The sequence below is a fragment of the Neoarius graeffei genome, chromosome 7 (genome assembly GCF_027579695.1).
Source record: "Neoarius graeffei isolate fNeoGra1 chromosome 7, fNeoGra1.pri, whole genome shotgun sequence".
Lineage (NCBI taxonomy): Eukaryota > Metazoa > Chordata > Actinopteri > Siluriformes > Ariidae > Neoarius > Neoarius graeffei.
This window is the reverse complement of record NC_083575.1, coordinates 6,934,825-6,954,964: the sequence shown is the minus strand read 5'-3', so window position 1 is coordinate 6,954,964 and position 20,140 is coordinate 6,934,825. Positions and strand designations below refer to the sequence as shown.

The 20,140-nt window shown below is 41.3% G+C and overlaps 1 protein-coding gene across 1 annotated transcript; it reads left to right on the top strand.

Moving 5' to 3' along the window:
* Window positions 1-3,319: 3,319 nt before the first annotated feature.
* Window positions 3,320-19,093, top strand: snapc1b (small nuclear RNA activating complex, polypeptide 1b). The gene is made up of 10 exons (XM_060924581.1): window positions 3,320-3,500; window positions 4,383-4,542; window positions 8,815-8,955; window positions 10,137-10,247; window positions 10,440-10,595; window positions 10,689-10,745; window positions 11,861-11,923; window positions 12,294-12,429; window positions 17,405-17,479; window positions 17,581-19,093. The coding sequence occupies exons 1-10, from the start codon at window positions 3,370-3,372 to the stop codon at window positions 17,631-17,633; spliced, it is 1,083 nt and encodes a 360-aa protein (XP_060780564.1). The 5' UTR covers window positions 3,320-3,369; the 3' UTR covers window positions 17,634-19,093.
* Window positions 19,094-20,140: the final 1,047 nt, after the last annotated feature.

The window sequence follows — 20,140 nt, the reverse complement described above, 5'->3', positions numbered from 1 at the left end:
TGCACTTTATACTGCACATTATATTGCACATTGTCCAGTATTGCTTATTGTCAGGCTAGGCTACTGCTCCTTCCCGTCCTCTGTCCTCCTGTTACCCCTCCTCCCCCCCAGAGAGGAGTTGTACAGTCTGATTGCGTGAGGGACAAAGGAGTTTTTAAGTCTGTTCGTCCTGCACTTGGGAAGGAGCATTCTGTCACTGAACAGGCTCCTCTGCTTGCTGATGATGGTGTGCAGAGGGTGACTGGCATCATCCATGATGTTCAGTAGTTTGTCCATAGACCTCTTCTCTGCCACCGTCACCAGAGAGTCCAGCTTCATGCCGACCACAGAGCCAGCCCGCCTGATCAGTTTGTCCAGCCTGGATGTGTCCATGTGTCCTTCTTGGATGTGATGCCCCAAGCACACCACGGTGTAAAACAGGACTGATAGAACATCCACAGGAGTTTCCTGCAGATGCTAAAGGACCGCAGCCTCCTCAGGAAGTAAAGCCTGCTCTGTCCCTTCCTGTATAAGTGATTGGTGTTGCAAGTCCAGTCCAGCTTGCTGTCCAGCCACAGCCCGAGGTACTTGTAGGAATCCACAGCCTCCACCTCAACTCCCTCGATCAGAACTGGTCGTGACCTTGGTCTGGACCTCCCAAAGTCAATGACCAGCTCCTTGGTCTTTGAGGTGTAATAAATTGAGGTGATTAATAGGTCATCTAGGATTCGTTGATGTTGCCTTCAACAGGAGGCGTTTTAGAAGACAAGAAATGAAATTTTGATGCGTTCTGAAGGGTTCTTGAGGTCACACTGTCTTGTTCGACATCTTCCTGAGGTAGCATTTTCCTCATTTCGGATGCTACGTGTCAAGTCCACCATGTGTAGCTTGAAATTATGACTTTTTAACCCCTTATACTGTTTATCTGCTTACTGTTACCCCTTTTCCACCAAATCAGCTCCGGTTCGGGGACAGTGCTGGTGCTGGTTCACAACTCGTTCAACTTGCGAGCCAGCTGAGAACCAGTTTGCTTTTCCATAGCTCGCGGTGCTAAGCGGAGCCACGTCATTACGTCGCTGTATACGTCAGTTATGTCGCTGCATTTGTATAAACCTTGGCACGAACATCGTAGCAACAACAACACGAAGAAGCAGCAGCAACAACAACAACAGCAATAATAATGGATGGCTTCGCATTTGTACAGCTGCTGCTTCTCGCTGCTTAAAAATGGCGACCTTTCGCAATCTTGCTATTGTTGTTGGTCTTAACAACCCCCCCGACGTATACGGTTCTTTCCTCTGGCCCAGCAAAGAGTTGGTGCTAGCCTGGAACCGGTTTTTCTAGCCCCAGAGCCAGTTCTTTGTCAGTGGAAACAGAAAACCCAGTTCCAAACTAAGCACTGGCCCCGAACCAGCCCTGGAACTGCTTTGGTGGAAAAGGGGCATGTGTGTCAAATTAAACCAAGCGGAGACAGGATTTTATCATGGGAAGGGTGTAATTCGGCTTTACACAAAGAGAATTGAATTTATTACGAACAATGTTTGAAATTAGCAATTCCTCAGCTACGTCACAGCCTGTTTGTGAATAATTAGCTCTGGTTGCTAATTAACATTTTTTTTTTATTGGAAGTTTCAAAGGTTTACAGAGCATTAAGGCAAATGTATGTCTTTTTTACAGAACCTTGTAGGAACATAGCACACATAGTACACATATCAAGAAATTATAAAACATACGAGGAAAAAAAATAATAAAATGATAAAAAGAAAGAAAGAAAGGAAAAAAGACACTCGAAAGAAAGTAATGGAGGGGGGGTACATTATAACAAATTGAAGCTGTTTATTATTGATATAAGTTCGTTACTCCTCTTAGTTTTTAAATATCTGACGGATTTACATAACTCGTTTTTAAAGGAAGGGGAAATGGGGATTGTCTTTATGCATTTGCATTTGTGAATATAATATTTTCCTAAACACGTCACCACATTTATTAAAAGCTCTATGTTTTTGTCTTCGTGTATACACCCATATTTGAGTAGATTCAAGTTTAAAAAAGGAACGGTAGGAATGTTTTCACAGAGCCAGTCACATACATCGTCCCAAAAGGTGTTACTGTATAAACATAAGAAAAATAAATGATCTGTAGTTTCAACATTTTCACAACAAAATGTGCAATTCTTCAGCTCTATATTAAATCTGTAGTTAATAAGCTCCCCTGAGGGATATATGTCATTAAATATTTTAAAGTGGAGTTCCTTTGTCTTGGGAGGGATAGGTAGGTTTAAAGTGAGAGTGCGTAGTTTTTTGATAGTGTGTGAATCAATATTTTTAGGATTAAAGTTTTTATATTGGTGATAAGGAAAGAGATAAGAAGTGAACAATCCTCGGATTACTTGGTTAGGTATATCTTTCTTTATGAAGTCGTCCTCACCTACTCTTAAGGCACTAGGAAGGCTAGGGGCAGAAGTGAATTGTTTTGAGTTTTTGGCCATTAATAAAAAGGCAGGAGGGATACATTTCATGAGCCTGTTGTATTGTTGTCGATCACATTGAAAGCCGTGTTTTAAACAGAAGTTATCAAATGATAAGACACTGCCATCCTCATCTAGCAGGTGCATTATCGACCACACGTCCCTCTCCATCCATTCGCTAAAATATCTCATCTCATCTCATTATCTCTAGCCGCTTTATCCTTCTACAGGGTCGCAGGCAAGCTGGAGCCTATCCCAGCTGACTACGGGCGAAAGGCGGGGTACACCCTGGACAAGTCGCCAGGTCATCACAGGGCTGACACACAGACAACCATTCACACTCACACCTACGCTCAATTTAGAGTCACCAGTTAACCTAACCTGCATGTCTTTGGACTGTGGGGGAAACCGGAGCACCCGGAGGAAACCCACGCGGACACGGGGAGAACATGCAAACTCCACACAGAAAGGCCCTCGCCGGCCCCGGGGCTCGAACCCAGGACCTTCTTGCTGTGAGGCGACAGCGCTAACCACTACACCACCGTGCCGCCCTCGCTAAAATATATTGATTTGTTTTTGTGAAGAATATATCTGCAGTTCCAGATAGGTGTGTTGTGTGGAGTGAAGTTGTGTTTGTACAGAAGGTGGTTGCTAATTAACATCACAGCCAAACTATTAGGGCGCCATTGTTCCAGGTCAAACCACGGCGCGTGAATACAGGATCCAGTGGCTGTGACGCAGTTGCTGCTCAGCCAATCAGATTTTAGAACCGACGCGCACGTGTGTTTCTTCTTCAGGCCTCAAGATGGCGGTGCGACACTCGAGTCAGGAGACCCTGCCTCATCCGCAAAAACAACGAAGAAGAAACACACGGCTCAGGAAAACTTCCGGTTTCATGAGTTTAAAGGGGCTGTGGAGGTAAAATGGATTATTTTAAACAGCATTTGAAGACAGACTGTGAGGATTTACTCGGGCGGTTTCAGGCCACGACGTCGGTGCGGTTCGAGGAGTTTTCAGCCATCTGGAGAGAAATGAAATTCTCAACGATATTTTAGTAAGTAGAGCTGGAAAATTGGAGTTTTTATTCTTTCTGTTTGTCTTTTAATCAAACCTTGACGTGACTGTTAGAAATAAACACCTTTACTTGAAGGTATTTTACAAAATCTGAGTTACAGAGTCGAATATGTCAAACTGACACTTTATTTGCTGTCAGTTTTGCATACAGCATGATACGATAATGAGTCAGGAACAGAAATTAAAGCAGCTATAAGCAAGATTAGCACTCATGTTAACCTTTGCCATATTAATACGCTACCGTTCAAAAGTTTGGGGTCACTTCGAAATGTCCCTATTTTTGAAAGAAAAGCACTGTTCTTTTCAATGAAGATCACTTTAAACTAATCAGAAATCCACTCTATTCATTGCTAATGTGGTAAATGACTATTCTAGCTGCAAATGTCTGGTTTTTGGTGCAATATCTCCATAGGTGTATAGAGGCCCATTTCCAGCAACTCTCACTCCAGTGTTCTAATGGTACAATGTGTTTGCTCATTGCCTCAGAAGGCTAATGGATGATTAGAAAACCCTTGTACAATCATGTTAGCACAGCTGAAAACAGTTGAGCTCTTTAGAGAAGCTATAAAACTGACCTTCCTTTGAGCAGATTGAGTTTCTGGAGCATCACATTTGTGGGGTCGATTAAATGCTCAAAATGGCCAGAAAAATGGCTTGACTATATTTTCTATTCATTTTACAACTTATGGTGGTAAATAAAAGTGAGTTTTCATGGAAAACACAAAATTGTCTGGGTGACCCCAAACTTTTGAATGGTAGTGTAATTCTTATCAGGATAGAATTCAACGAGCATTGTTGAAACTTCAACCTATCATTGCTGTTATTCCAGACCCCAACAAATCTCTCTCTCTCTCTCGCTCAGTGGTATCTTGGAACCCAGTGAGAAGAAGGTCTTCACGCGTCTGGCTCTCTGTGCAGCGTCTCCATACCTCCTCCCTCCGTATTCCTTCCAGATCCGTGTCGGAGGTCTTTACCTGGTCTACAGTCTTTACAGCACTCAGCTCAACACTCCGAAAGAGCGGGTAAAGCCTCCTGATCAGACACTTTCACACAGCACTCGCTTCTTATCGAGGAGATAAACTGAGGTTCTGCTTCATAAACATAAGCAAAAAGAGAGCGTCATAATATCATGAGAGGGCGGCACGGTGGTGTAGTAGTTAGTGCTGTCGCCTCACAGCAAGAAGGTCTGGGTTCGAGCCCCGTAGCCGGCGAGGGCCTTTCTGTGTGGAGTTTGCGTGTTCTCCTGGTGTCTGCGTGGGTTTCCTCCGGGTGCTCCGGTTTCTCCCACAGTCCAAAGACATGCAGGTTAGGTTAACTGTTGACTCTAAATTGACCGTAGGTGTGAATGATTGTCTGTGTCTGTGTCAGCCCTGTGATGACCTGGCGACTTGTCCAGGGTGTACCCCGCCTTTCACCCGTAGTCAGCTGGGATAGGCTCCAGCTTGCCTGCGACCCTGTAGAACAGGATAAAGCGGCTAGAGATAATGAGATGATATGAGATCGAGTTCTCCATCGTCATCATCATGAGACTCGTTTCTTATATCCTTGACTTGCAAGTAACGTCAAAGCAAAATAGCAACCCGGATGTCGGCCATGTTGGTGGATATGAATACAAATGTGGGGTGAAGCGACATTCCATACAAAACATAGTCACTCGTGCGCGACTCGCTTTGCTTTTCCACTGCTTTAAGCGTTCTTTTAGCTCTGCCGTATCTTTGTGCTGTATATGGTCATGATCCCAACAGTACTCGTGACCGTGGCACGTTCCGATTTTTTAGAATTCCGTCCGTGATTGGGAAAGAGGGCGAGGAAACTCTGAGGTTTAGTACGGAGAGGAGACGAGCGCGGCTGAACATCGGCAGGGCTGATCTAACAGAGGCTAAAACCAAAACAGCTCGTGTTTGCAGTAATCATTTTATCTCAGGCAGGGCTCTACATTAACTTTTGAAACCACTTGTCCTGTTGGGCAAGTTAAAAGGAAATTTACTTGTCCGAATGTGAAGTTGACTTGTCCTAAGAAATATTTGAGAAAAAAAAAAACACAAACTATTTGTAACCCAACAATCTTTATGGCATTTGTTTCCAAATTCACAACATGTGCATAATAGCTATGAATCAAAAGTAATCAATACTTGATGTACTGAGGCAAAAGTTCAAAAATATAGTAAAACAGACTGATTGATACCATAATTCACCAATTATTCTGCTGAAGTTCAGAAGCAATATATTCCAATAGAGTAGAAATTATGAACATAAAATTTTAAGAACAAAATAACTATACTATGAGATCCAGAAACACTAACCATTATATATACACAGATCAGTACTCTGCAGTTCAGTAACAAATATCACAAAAATTCACATTATCATAAAATTTATGACTCGATGAGATCACTAATTTGGACAAGAGAAACAAATAACAACAATGCTACAAATAAAAACAACTGATAACAAAATTGACTGGTTAATACTGTAAATCACTTATTATACACTGAAATCTAGTTATCAAATGACGATAATATATCTTGTTATGAAAACCTCCACACCTCTATTGACTCACAGATGAATGGATACAAAAAATTTATATTCATCAATCAACCCTTGAGTTCTGCTCCATCAATCGGACTCCATCAATCATTCATTTATTTGAGAAATTGAAAACCAGAAAATTAAAATTATATATATTTTCATTTTTAAATTATTAATTTTGAATATATATCCTCCACTGATTGATTGATTGTTTTAATTATTCAGTGTGGCTCCTGTATGGTATTTAATGGTCAAAAAAAAGATAATTTCAAATAATCCATAATTATATCTAAATTATAGAGCCCTATGTTTCAAATCCCTAAACTCCCATTACTAATTAGTTAATTAATACAGCTGGTAACCTAATTAGCAGCCATTTGACAGCTTGGTATTTCATAGCTAACTTTCCCCACTCCTACCTCACTCACTGTCAATCCACACGCATGCAGGCGCACATTCCCCGCCCAGCACACGCTCGGCTATATAACGAACACCATCAACAACAATTCAAAGATTTGGAAATGACCACACACTCAACGTAAATATACAGTTGAATAATGATCCTGCCAACAGAAATGTCAACAAATCCACGTGTATGACACGATTAAAACCAATCATAAACGACCGTTTACTTTTCAGCTCAAATACATGTAGCGGTATTGGCCGGTTTCGCAAGTGGAATATTGCGCATGCGCACATCGCTCTTTCCGAATAGAAACATCCGGCGATTCACCAAAACAATATGTCGAATGAGATGCTTCGGAAATCATGTGAATAAACTGATAAATTTGGTATGTAACCTGAATATCGGCGTATTTTGTCACTTGTCCGATCAGACAAGTAACTGAGGCGATGAACTTGTCCGACATTATCACTTGTCCCGGACAAGCGGACAACCGTTAATGTCGAGCCCTGCTCAGATGAGATTCAAAAGCGCTCTCAATAATATCATGGAATAATTTTATTTCATGTTGCTAGAATTTTGCTATAAAATGAGCGTTCTCTTGTTGTGGTTCACTTGGTCGTTGGTATAATTTTAACACGTGTATTACCATTTCGCTTCTCGGAGCGAAAGCAAAATTATACAAAAGAAACGATCCAGACTGGGCACCCACTCAGAAAATGAACTGTTTTGTCCAAGGTCGGACTTGATTCTTCAGCAGCCAAATCAGATAGAACGCGATATCCGGGTACCTGATGGTCGGTAGAAGCATCTTATCTTCAGAAACGTCCAACTTTTTAAAATAATATGGGTCAAAACCACACACATTTATCTTCTCTTCGTATCGAATCTTTGCTCGAGCGTTCAAATCGTGGTAAGACTGAGAAAATTCAGCATTGTTTACAGACACGCTTTCAGCGGCTGCCATCCTAGTTGCTTTGTATAGCCACCATCATGGCAGACGCTCATGACACAGCACGTTTTGGTCACATGGTTGCAAGTCATCTATTATATAAAAAGCTCCTGACAGAAAACTTCACCATGTCGCTGCTTTTGTTAGCATTCAATATGTTCTAAGCTATCGATGATGTGGAGTTTCCGCTGTACAAATCCCTGTGAATGAGCCGTTAGGGCCAATTTATGCTGACAACCCAGTCCTCGCAGATGGCGTCTGCGAAGCCCCCCCCCCCCTTCGCAGACGCTCTGCGCGCACCTCCCAAAAATTGTGACCACCGCAGACAGCGTCGCAGACAAGAGGGCTCTGATTGGTCCACTCTACATCCGCTGTACACGCACTTCCGCTTCCCTACTTCCCCGGTTTGTTTTGTTTTCACGACTGCCATTTTTAAAAACATGAGTGAAGATGGAGCAGCACGAAGAGCGGTTGATCGAGGAAGCGATTTCTAGATCCTTCAGCTGCATCTCGATCCAAGGGCGACTGGACGAGTTCGCAATTGTTGTTGGTGTTGAATGACCTGTTGCTCAGTAACCGAAGGATAAACACTCCACTAACCAGACCCACCAACTACTCCTAGCAATTTTGCAACTTCACGCCCCCTTGCGTTGTGGCGGTGAATAACATCGCGCACGCCTATACTCCCCGCTCAACGATAAATTACAACTGTCTGCGGAAAGCTATCTGCGAAAGCCTTGTCGCAAGAGCATGCAGAGGCCTTTAGTCTTGAAATGATAGTTTATTTGAACTAGTGTCTGAACATAAGCATATGCCTTTTATATCTAGTATACACTCACTGGCCACTTTAATAGGAACTTGTTCTTGGTTCTAAGATCCCTGTTCTTGGCTGCAGAAGTGGAACCCAGTGTGTTGTTCTTTCTACTGTTGCATGCTGAGATGCTTTTCTGCTCACCACAGTTGTAAAGAATGATTGATTGATTATATCCTTCCTGGCAAAAAAAGCTCGAACCAATCTGTCCATTTTCCTCTGAGCTCTCTTATCAAAAAGGCGTTTGTTTCCACCCACAGAGCTCTCACTCACTCAATGTTTGTTGTTTTTCGCACCATTCTGTACTGTATAAACTCCTAGAGACTGCTGTGTGTGAACCCCAGGAGATCAGCGGTTTCTGAAATATTCAGACCAAAAATACTCATCTGTCTCAAACCAACACCCATGCCACAGTGAAGGAAAGTCACACTTCACTGTGAGATCACGATGTTTCACGTTCTGATGTTTGAACATCGTGAAAATTAACTTGATTTGGATCTGCATGATTTGAAGCTTTGTACTGCTCCGATTAGAGAACTGCATCAAACGGAACAGCGGGTGGGTGTGTTTTTACTTCTGCCTGATGTGTCGTTGCGCAGATCCGAATCTCTCTGAAGGACTGGGACGATCTGATGCGTTTCCAGCAGGACGCGGCGAACGCGCAGCACTACGACGTGGTGTACATCCTCAGGAAACTGCTGGGTGAAAAAGCGTTCTGCTTCACCGCCATGCCAGACACGGTGGGTTTTATCTTTTAAGTCTAGACTGTAATATCGAGCCGGAAAAAAAATTGTGTTGGGATTAAAGGTGACGTTTAGACAAATTTAACGTACCTGATTTGGTCGATCAGGATCTAAAGCCAAAGCACTGAGTTCGTACAGCAACAAAACAAGTACAAGTTGAGGTTTTTTTGAATCAGTTGTTTTGTTCATGCGTTCCAGTTTTCTTTGGGTTTTGCACTGAAGTTACAGCGCTGATGTGAACTCTATCTCACCCGAAATGCTTTAAATGCAAGCGTAAATGTTCATGTGCCCACTTCAAACAACATAATTCATCTTCTAGATATCTGGGGGGGGGGGGTAAATTAAGCATTTGTATTATTGCAAGGAGAAGGAACTGGGTGATTCTGGGCCTTCTGTTTGTCCAAAATGGCCGCCTCCATAATGTTCCAGCTTTCATCTATCTAATAAAGTTCACCTTCTGTTTATAAACGACAGGAAATCCTGAACTACATCAGCAAGAACTGGATTTGGGGTGAGATAGAGCTACATCATCTCATCGCTCCAATGTCAAAAGTCTTTGGCACATGGAAAGAAATGCTGTCGACCAGAAATGGCTTAAAAATAATGAAATGTTTCAGCGTTTAAAAAAAAAATACTATAAACTGTAATCAGTAAGCCATAATAAATGAAATGAATGCAAAGTCGATATTCGGTGTGAGATGAAATTTCCTTTGCTTTAAAAAAAAAATTAGTCTGAGGTAAAGTGAGTGCAGGAATGAGCTGTTGGTTTTCCTGAGCATCTTCCAGAACCAGCCACAGTTCTTCTGGACACTTTGACTGTCGCACTCGCGTCTTCATTCTGCACCAAAACCCAGCAGCCTTCATTATGTTTTCTTTTTTATCTGAAAAGTGCTCTCTTATGGAATATGTGACTCAGATGTAAACTTTTTTTTTTTTTTTCCCTGTAACATTTTAATTTTGTGCTGGAAAAAAATCAAATAAAATGATAATGTTGAAGTCATAAAATAGAAATCTGTAAAAGTTCGTATGGAAAAAAAAAAAAGACTTTTGCACAGTACTGTATGTTTCTGTACCGTATATATCAGTTGAACCTCCAGAACTCGTACTAACTTTGTTATACGTGTCATAAATCCTGCTTCTTGAACCCATCCTGTTTTTCCTGTGTGTTTTGGATGCAGCTGTGCTTTCAGGTGAAGAGGAGGAGAATGGACAGGAGGCAGCAGTTGTGCGAGTCGTTTGTGGATCGGCCATCCCGACCTCAGGAGCTCATCAGCACCGACGTGCTCGAGGTGAGACGCCTGAGCCGACTCGGACCTGTTTCTGAGATTTGTCCAGATGTAAAACCCACACTTTTCAATGAGGCTCATGCCAAATCCGAACTGTTAAACCTATCTTCAGGAAGGCTCAGGATTTTGAATAAAAATAAGTTTCAGATTTCTGTAAGTCAGAGAGTTAGAGCTGAGACATGATGATGTTTCCAGGAGCTGGCGAACGTCCATGAGCACTACGAAGGGCTGAAGAAGGCGATTCTCCCACAGCTGCCGCTTCGGTCCGATCTGAGCCTCATCAATGAGAACCTGGTGCCCAAACTGCACAGCACCGTTCTTAAGTTCTGCAGCTGGCAGCAGAACACAGCTGTAAGTGCTGGAGTGTGTGATGCACAGCTGACTGAGATTTTTTTTCTTCTTGTTTTGACATGATGCCATGACTCTGTGTGTGTGTGTGTGTAGGACTTTGATGATCATAATGACAGAGATGCAGGAGAAGGAACATCAAATCAGGATGAGGTGAGAGAAACTTTCACAGGTTTGTGTGTAAAAATGCACATTAATGGATTCATGCACACTTTTTTTTTTTTTTTTTTAATTGAACATAAATTTTAGTTCAGTTAGACTTGTGCAAATATTTACACACAACTTGAGTCAAAGATCAATAACTGGGGCTCACTGACCTCTTTTTTTTTTTTTTTTTTTTTTTTTTTTTAAACCTTTAACCTTCTGGTAAATATTTATCTCCAGACATCTCATTAACTCTCAAACTGCTTTTTGATTATTTTATTTATTTTTTTTATTTAGCAACACATGTAAAGTATATTCCATCATCCCAAAATACCTCATATCTTGTTTTCATTTTGGTGAACATTATTAAATTAAATGGTGCTTCAGAAACGCTGTAAACGCTCCTGATGTACACTACCGTTCAAAAGTTTGGGGTCACCCAGACAATTTTGTGTTTTCCATGAAAAGTCACACTTTTATTTCCCACCATAAGTTGTAAAATGAATAGAAAATATAGTCAAGACATTTTTCTGGCCATTTTGAGCATTTAATCGACCCCACAAATGTGATGCTCCAGAAACTCAATCTGCTCAAAGGAAGGTCAGTTTTATAGCTTCTCTAAAGAGCTCAACTGTTTTCAGCTGTGCTAACATGATTGTACAAGGGTTTTCTAATCATCCATTAGCCTTCTGAGGCAATGAGCAAACACATTGTACCATTAGAACACTGGAGTGAGAGTTGCTGGAAATGGGCCTCTATACACCTATGGAGATATTGCACCAAAAACCAGACAGTTGCAGCTAGAATAGTCATTTACCACATTAGCAATGTATAGAGTGGATTTCTGATTAGTTTAAAGTGATCTTCATTGAAAAGAACAGTGCTTTTCTTTCAAAAATAAGGACATTTCAAAGTGACCCCAAACTTTTGAACGGTAGTGTAATTAAGAGATTAATTAATTGTTCGCCAGTATCCTGACCATAATCTGTGATATAAACTTTTTTTTTTTTTTCTCCTTGTGAAATGTGATTCATAAACATTTGAGAATTTACCGAAAGGTCATTTGAGTTAATCATGACGCTGATGTGCTGTGTGTGTGTGTTCGGATGTTTTCTCTCTTGCAGAGTTCTCGCAGAGCTCAGCTCCTGGCGTCCATCAAATCCAAGTCTTACGCTCAGGCTGTGGAGGTGTGTGAGAAAGACGCCGACATCCACATGCCGGATTTTAATGCCAGTATCACCATAATTTCTCACGATCATGCGACCAGTTTGCATTTCAAAGCAAAAGGAGTCATTATTTCTTTTACGATTGTCTCACATCGTATCATATCAGGAGAATCAGGTCTCAGGAAAATGGTGGAATAAATGGTTTCACCTCTTCCTGTTTAATTTCTGAGCTCAAACTGATTTTTCAAACAAAAGCAGGAAGTAATGTATCATATTAAAATATTCAAATGAGTTCATTGGTTTCATTATCCAGGCTGCTCACCTCTGAATTGAAAATGAATGGACAGCATTTGGAAAGATCATAATATCGTATCTCGTGTTTGTGCGTCAGGCTTCGAAGTCTCGGCGTCACAGACAGATCGAGATGACGTCATCAGCTCCGGACACGCCGTCCACGCAGCAAGTCCAAAAGTTCAAGAGACCTCTGTCTCTGAAAGCGCGTACAAACTCCCGCTTCATGGCCCAAGGTGAGTGAGAGGAACAAACAAAAACACACACTGTTTGTTGATGAGGAATAAAAATACGTTAAAAGAAAATGTGTGAACATTTACAGTCAGTTCCAGTAAGAAAAAAAAAAATGCGGCTGTGGTTAATTAGTTTAATCCAGGGGTTTTCAAAGTGTGGGAGAGTCAACGCCCCCTCGGAGAGCAAATAAACAGCCCCCCCCTTACAATTTTTGTTGTTGCTCTACTTAATGTTCCATTCGTATTTTTAAAAAATGGTTGTTGTACACTTTTTTTTTTTCACATTTTAAACATCTGCTTTTTAAAACATCTTTTAAACATCTCATAGCATCGTTAGCTAGCACGTATTGGCAGACAACACACTGTGGCAGTGGAGCATCTTCAGATCCAGTCCATGAAAATCCAAACTTTAAATAATCGTGGTCATACTTCCTTCTTTTTTTCAGTCCCCCCAGGATTTTGCGGGCCTTTTCTGTGATTGTTGTGGGCTAAAATGTCTGTTGCGGGGGGTTTTCCCAAAAACTGAGATGAAAATTGCAGTGTTTTTTAGGCTTTTGTTGCGATTACATTGTGGGAGGAAGTGAAAGTTGCGAGAAATTGTTGCGATTTTCTCTTTGTGATTAAAATTGAGTGATATGTTAAATATTAAGTTATTACTGAAAAACTACTGATTAAAAAAACAGACACTGAGAAATGGTCCTATAAACAACTTTACCAATATAAAAGATTACCAGGACTAAAAAAAATGCAGAAAAATAGGCTTTACTTACCCAAATGCACCTGTTGGTTCAAAAGTTAAAGTGCATAGAACCGCACAGCATGAAGTTCCCTTAAAATATAATATAAATGCCTCAGCTTTCATGTAAGAAAAAAAACAAACAAACTAATACTAGTACTGTGTGCAGGCAGTCTCTCCTGAAGACTAAATTAAACAATTATAAACTAATAAAATAAATGGCTCAGGCTTCATAGAAGAAAAAAACAATTTGAACAGAATCTCGCAGTATGATGCTGAAGCTGCCTAAACAATGGAAAATAAAATACCATTTTGGCAAAAATGTTGGCAGCCATTAATTTCTTGTATTAAGTAAAAAAAAAATAAAGTGCACACAGTCCTTCACTGTAAACATAACACACTTTCAGTAACAGAATTTAAGCCTACAGAAACACTGACTCGCACATGCAGTGTTGCCAGATAGTGCTGACGTTTTCCAGTCCAAAATGTGTTCAAAATGCACTTGAAACCGCCCAATCTGGCAACACTGCACGCATTCTGCTTGTCTTGAACGTATACACGGAAGTAAGGCGGAAGGTAGTTTGTCGACGTCACCTCAAGACGACACCAATGATTGGTCAAATTTGCGGGAAACTTGCGGTGATTGGATATAATTGCAACACCGTCCTGAATTCGCGGGGATTGGTTGAATTTGCATTGAAGTTGCAAATCGCAACATCCTGGAGACTCCTCTTTTTTTTTTTTTTCTTTGCTTGGTCAAGACTGTCTCCTCACTCACTGTAGCTTTAGGTACTAAAAATCGATCCATTTTGTCTCTGGCAAAGGCTAGCTGAAGTTCACTAAATGTCCAGTAGTAACTTCTCATCTCATTATCTCTAGCCGCTTTATCCTTCTACAGGGTCGCAGGCAAGCTGGAGCCTATCCCAGCTGACTACGGGCGAAAGGCGGGGTACACCCTGGACAAGTCGCCAGGTCATCACAGGGCTGACACATAGACACAGACAACCATTCACACTCACATTCACACCTACGCTCAATTTAGAGTCACCAGTTAACCTAACCTGCATGTCTTTGGACTGTGGAGGAAACCCACGCGGACACGGGGAGAACATGCAAACTCCACACAGAAAGGCCCTCGCCGGCCCCGGGGCTCGAACCCAGGACCTTCTTGCTGTGAGGCGACAGCGCTAACCACTACACCACCGTGCCGCCCCCAATAGTAACTTATTCTGATTTATTTTTCTTCATGTTGCGCCCCCCCCCTTAAAGTGCCATTCCACCATTGGATGTATTCTTTGGCATAAAATACAATATATTTTGACAACATATATAAATGGTATCACTAGATAGAGAAATCTTTTAGCTTCAAAATGATATATCAAGCATAATTTTTTTTGACAATGACAAGTATATACAGTGGTGCTTGAAAGTTTGTGAACCCTTTAGAATTTTTTATATTTCTTCATAAATATGACCTAAAACAACATCAGATTTTCACACAAGTCCTAAAAGGAGATAAAGAGAACCCAGTTAAACAAATGAGACAAAAATATTATACTTGATCATTTATTTATTGCGGAAAATGATTCAATATTACGTATCTGTGAGTGGCAAAAGTATGTGAACCTCTAGGATTAGCAGTTAATTTGAAGGTGAAATTAGAGTCAGGTGTTTTCAATCAATGAGATGGCAATCAGGTGTGAGTGGGCACTCTGTTTTATTTAAAGAACAGGGATCTATCAAAGTCTGATCTTCACAACATGTTTGTAGAAGTGTATCATGGCATGAACAAAAGAGATTTCTGAGGACCTCAGAAAAAGCGTTGTTGATGCTCATCAGGCTGGAAAAGGTTACAAAACCATCTCTGAAGAGTTTGGACTCCACCAATCCAGTCAGACAGATTGTGTACAAATGGAGGAAATTCAAGACCATTGTTACCCTCCCCGGCAGTGGTCAACCAATAAAGATCACTCCAAGAGCAAGGTGTGTAATAGTCGGCGAGGTCACAAAGAACCCCAGGATAACTTCTAAGCAACTGAAGGCCTCTCTTACATTGACTAATGTTAATGCTCATGAGTCCACCATCAGTAGAACAATGGTGTGCATGGCAGGGTAGCAAGGAGAAAGCCACTGCTCTCCAAAAAGAACGTTGCTGCTCGTCTACAGTTTGCTACACATCACGTGGACAAGCCAAAAGGATTTTGGAAAAATGTTTTGTGGACGGATGAGACCAAAATAGAAGTTTTTGGTTGAAATGAAAAGCAGTATTTTTGGAGAAAGGAAGACACTGCATTCAAGCATAAGAACCTTATTCCATCCGTGAAACATGGTGGTGGTAGTATCATGGTTTGGGCCTGTTTTGCTGCATCTGGCCCAGGACGGCTTGCCATCATTGATGGAACAATGAATTCTGAATTATACCAGCGAATTCTAAAGGAAAATGTCAGGACATCTGTCCATGAACTGAATCTCAAGAGAAGGTGGGTCATGCAGCAAGATAACGACCCTAAGCAGAGAAGTTGTTCTACCAAAGAATGGTTAAAGAAGAATAAAGTGAATGTTTTGGAATGGCCAAGTCCAAGTCCTGACCTTAATCCAATGGAATTGTTGTGGAAGGACCTGAAGCGAGCAGTTCATGTGAGGAAACCCACCAACATCCCAGAGTTGAAGCTGTTCTGTATGGAGGAATGGGCTAAAATTCCTCCAAGCTGGTGTGCAGGACTGATCAACAGTTACCAGAAACATTTAGTTGCAGTTGTTGCTGCACAAGGGGGTCTCACCAGATACTGAAAGCAAAGGTTCACATACTTTTGCCACTCACAGATATGTAATATTGGATCATTTTCCTCAATAAATAAATGACCAAGTATAATATTTTTGTCTCATTTGTTTAACTGGGTTCTCTTTATCTACTGTTAGGACTTGTGTGAAAATCTGATGATGTTTTAGGTCATATTTATGCAGAAATATAGACAATTCTAAAGGGTTCACAAACTTTCAAGCACCACTGTAATTTTGCGACTGAAGTCACCTACCCTTTTAATTTCCGCGCGTGATGTCATCGGCAGGTTCCCCTTCTTGTGTACCGTGTGACGTGGCACATATCAGCAGTGGCGGATAGAATGCGATAAAAATAATACCAATAAATCTAGCTAACTGAAAGATTAACTCCAAAATGTTTTGCAATTTTTTTTGGCCCCCATATACAAGGAGAAATGACTCTCACTTTGGGGGTTTCCTGGTCTAAAAATAGACCGACACGTGGTACACAAGAAGGGGAACCTGCCGATAACATCACATTTCACTACCGCGCGGAAATTAAAAGGGTAGGTGACTGGTCGCAAAATTAATATACTTGTCGTTGTCAAAAAATTGTTTGATATATCGTTTTGAAGCTAAAAGATTTCTCTGTCTAGTCATGTTGTCATAAAATATATTGTATTTTATGCCAAAGAATACATCCAATGGTGGAATGGCACTTTAAGAACTCTGGCGCCCCCCAGGGGAGGCGTGCCCCACACTTTGAAAAGCCCTGGTTTTATCTCACAGTGGAAAAATAAACCTTAAATTGAAAAGTTGTTGTTCCCAGAAAATAAAAACCCATACTGCAAAAGGGCTGAGCCTTTCCTTTGTCATAAGAGCTTTTTAAAATATTAATTGCAGTAATCATAATATGGGAGGGAAAAGAATAAAATGTGCACGACCTCAAACACTATGCTATTTGGGGGGGGGACAAAAAAAAAACCCACTTCGTTTTATTTTTGTGTTTGGAGAGACATAAATACTGTTTCTTTCTTTCTCTCTCGCGCACACTGTGTGTGTCTAACCTCAAAACATCACATAGGGTGCCAATAATTATGGAGTTGGTGCTCATTGCTGTTCTGTGGCGTTCCAAAGAGAGATTGAGCACCATAGCACACAAACCGAGCAGGAGAAAATCAGTCGCTCCCTTTGCATGAGCTGTTTTAGTCGATTATTATAAAATGACGTTTATGGGGGCGTCGTGGTTCAGGTGGATAAGGCGCCATACCATAAATCCGGGGACCCGGGTTCGATTCCGACCCGAGGTCATTTCCCGATCCCTCCCCGTGTGTCTCTCTCTCTCTCTCTCTCTCCTGCTCATTTCTTGTCTCTACACTGTTCTATCCAAATAAAAAGGTGAAGAAAAAAAAGCCCAAAATGAAGTTTATGATGCTATTTATTTATTTATTTATTTATTTATTTATTTTCCCTGTCCAATAGGAAGCCAGAACGCAGAGCTGCAGCGCACGACTCGCTTCTGGCGCCTCACTGCAGTGGAGGGTGAAAAGACTGAAGGTGAATAAAATCAGACAGCAGGATCATGTCCACTGATCACGTGCAGTGCTGTTTATTTCCTTGTTGTCACTGACTGCGTGTGTGTTTTTGTTTCGCATCAGGAAAAAAGAAGAGAAGCTTCACCTGGAAAGAGCGCACGCCGAGTAAAGACTAAACCTGATTGGACGGGCTCACGCGTCATGTCTAATTTTGCGGGTTTATGATGAGGCGTGTCTGTTTGGACAGGATCATAACGTGTCGTCGGATTCGAGCAGATCGTGACAAGCTGTGTTTGATTTAACAAGTTTCTGACTGACTGGATCTGATTGTAGCCCATTTTTTTAAATCTCATTCCTGTCAAATATCTGACTCTGAACTCGTCACTGTTTGGATTTTTTGGGGGTTGGGCCTTGGAAGAGATGACATACAACTGGACAGATTGTGACTGGTGTTATCGGACTCGTAGCATGCTGTTTGATTGGACAGGCTGATAAGTCAAATTTGTTTGGATTGGATTGGAATGGAACAGGTCTTGTCTGATTGGATGGGTTTGTGATGAGCAGAGGACTAGCTTGTAGTTTAGTGTCTGGTTGGACTGGTTTGGAACAGCTGAAGTATGATTGGACAGGGTCACTCCTGATGTTCCAAGCCTGTCCAATCACACACACCCAGTTATAAGCCTGTCCAATCAGGAGTGACCCTGGACAAGCTTGTAACGGGTCGTTCCTGATTGGACAGCCTTGTAGCCGGGTGTGTCTGAATCAAACCGCCTTGTCACTGGGGCTCTTGCCACCAGGTGTGTATGATTTTGGACGGGTCTCTTCTGACTGGATGTCATTTACAATGTACCGGAAATCCTGCAGAGATGGACTTTAACGGGGACAGATGTGTGTTGTGTTTTTATTTTTATTTATTTATTTTTTTTAAATACTTAACACCCAAAGTGGATCATACCTCAAAACATATCAGTATTTTTTGTTTTTAATTTTTATTTCAAGTGTATTTTTACCTCCTATGTACATTTGTTTAATCCTGTGCGTGTGTGTATCTCTCAGTATTACTGACTGATATTTATAATGCTTTTATACAGTCTTTTTTAGACACGTTGTGAAAATACTTCTGTAAAAAGTTGTTGTTGTTTTTCCTGCCAATTTGTGCATAAATATTTTCTACGCTGTTTGACCTGATTTGCTTTTTCACCTTGTGTTTAGAGGTTGGTGTTCGACTCTTTCTGATGTGCTGCTGCTGCACCAAACAGACAGTGTTAAAGTTAATATTGTGATGGTGTGGTGGTTAGCACTGTCGCCTCACAGCAAGAAGGTCCGGGTTCGAGCCCCGTGGCTGGCGAGGGCCTTTCTGTGCGGAGTTTGCATGTTCTCCCCGTGTCCGCGTGGGTTTCCTCCGGGTGCTCCGGTTTCCCCCACAATCCAAAGACATGCAGGTTAGGTTAACTGGTGACTCTAAATTGACCGTAGGTGTGAGTGTGAATGGTTGTCTGTGTCTATGTGTCAGCCCTGTGATGACCTGGCGACTTGTCCGGGGTGAACCCCGCCTTTCGCCCGTAGTCAGCTGGGATAGGCTCCAGCTTGCCTGCGACCCTGTAGAACAGGATAAAGCGGCTACAGATAATGAGATGAGATGATGTGGTTCGACTGACAGGTAAATCAGTCCACTTTATTATTTGAGCCACTTTTTTTTTTTTTTTTTTTTTTTTAAATATATACAGATTGAATTTCACTCACTTATACTTCAACACGGGGATTATTATTATGATAATTATTATCATTTAGCTATTATAGCTATTCGCTTGATATTAGCTCCTCTGTCCATAAGGCCGATGAGCTGTTGTGATGGCATGGCGTTGCGTCCGCCATCCACAATCCAGTTAAATTGTATCTCCTCTGTCAGTTCTCCACGGATTTCTGTTTTGTTTGAAAGAACTCGTCATTTGTCAAATTTTTTGCAAACGGGTTACTAATTAGGCCAAATGAACAAATTTTCCAAGCGTCTTACGAGATTGTGTCTCATCTAATTCCTGTTTTGGTTCGATCTTCCGTTGAGGAACAAAACTTGGTCATTTGTTTGTTGATTTTCCTGTTGTAAACAAATTTGTTTACAATTTTGTTTACACTACTGTTCAAAAGTTTGGGGTCACTTTGAAATGTCCTTATTTTTGAAAGAAAAGCACTGTTCTTTTCAATGAAGTTCACTTTAAACTAATCAGAAATCCACTCTATACATTGCTAATGTGGTAAATGACTATTCTAGCTGCAAATGTCTGGTTTTTGGTGCAATATCTCCATAGGTGTATAGAGGCCCATTTCCAGCAACTCTCACTCCAGTGTTCTAATGGTACAATGTGTTTGCTCATTGCCTCAGAAGGCTAATGGATGATTAGAAAACCCTTGTACAATCATGTTAGCACAGCTGAAAACAGTTGAGCTCTTTAGAGAAGCTATAAAACTGACCTTCCTTTGAGCAGATTGAGTTTCTGGAGCATTACATTTGTGGGGTCGATTAAATGCTCAAAATGGCCAGAAAAATGTCTTGACTATATTTTCTATTCATTTTACAACTTATGGTGGTAAATAAGTGTGAGTTTTCATGGAAAACACAAAATTGTCTGGGTGACCCCAAACTTTTGAACAGTAGTGTATTTGTAGTTAAATCGTGTCTCCTCCC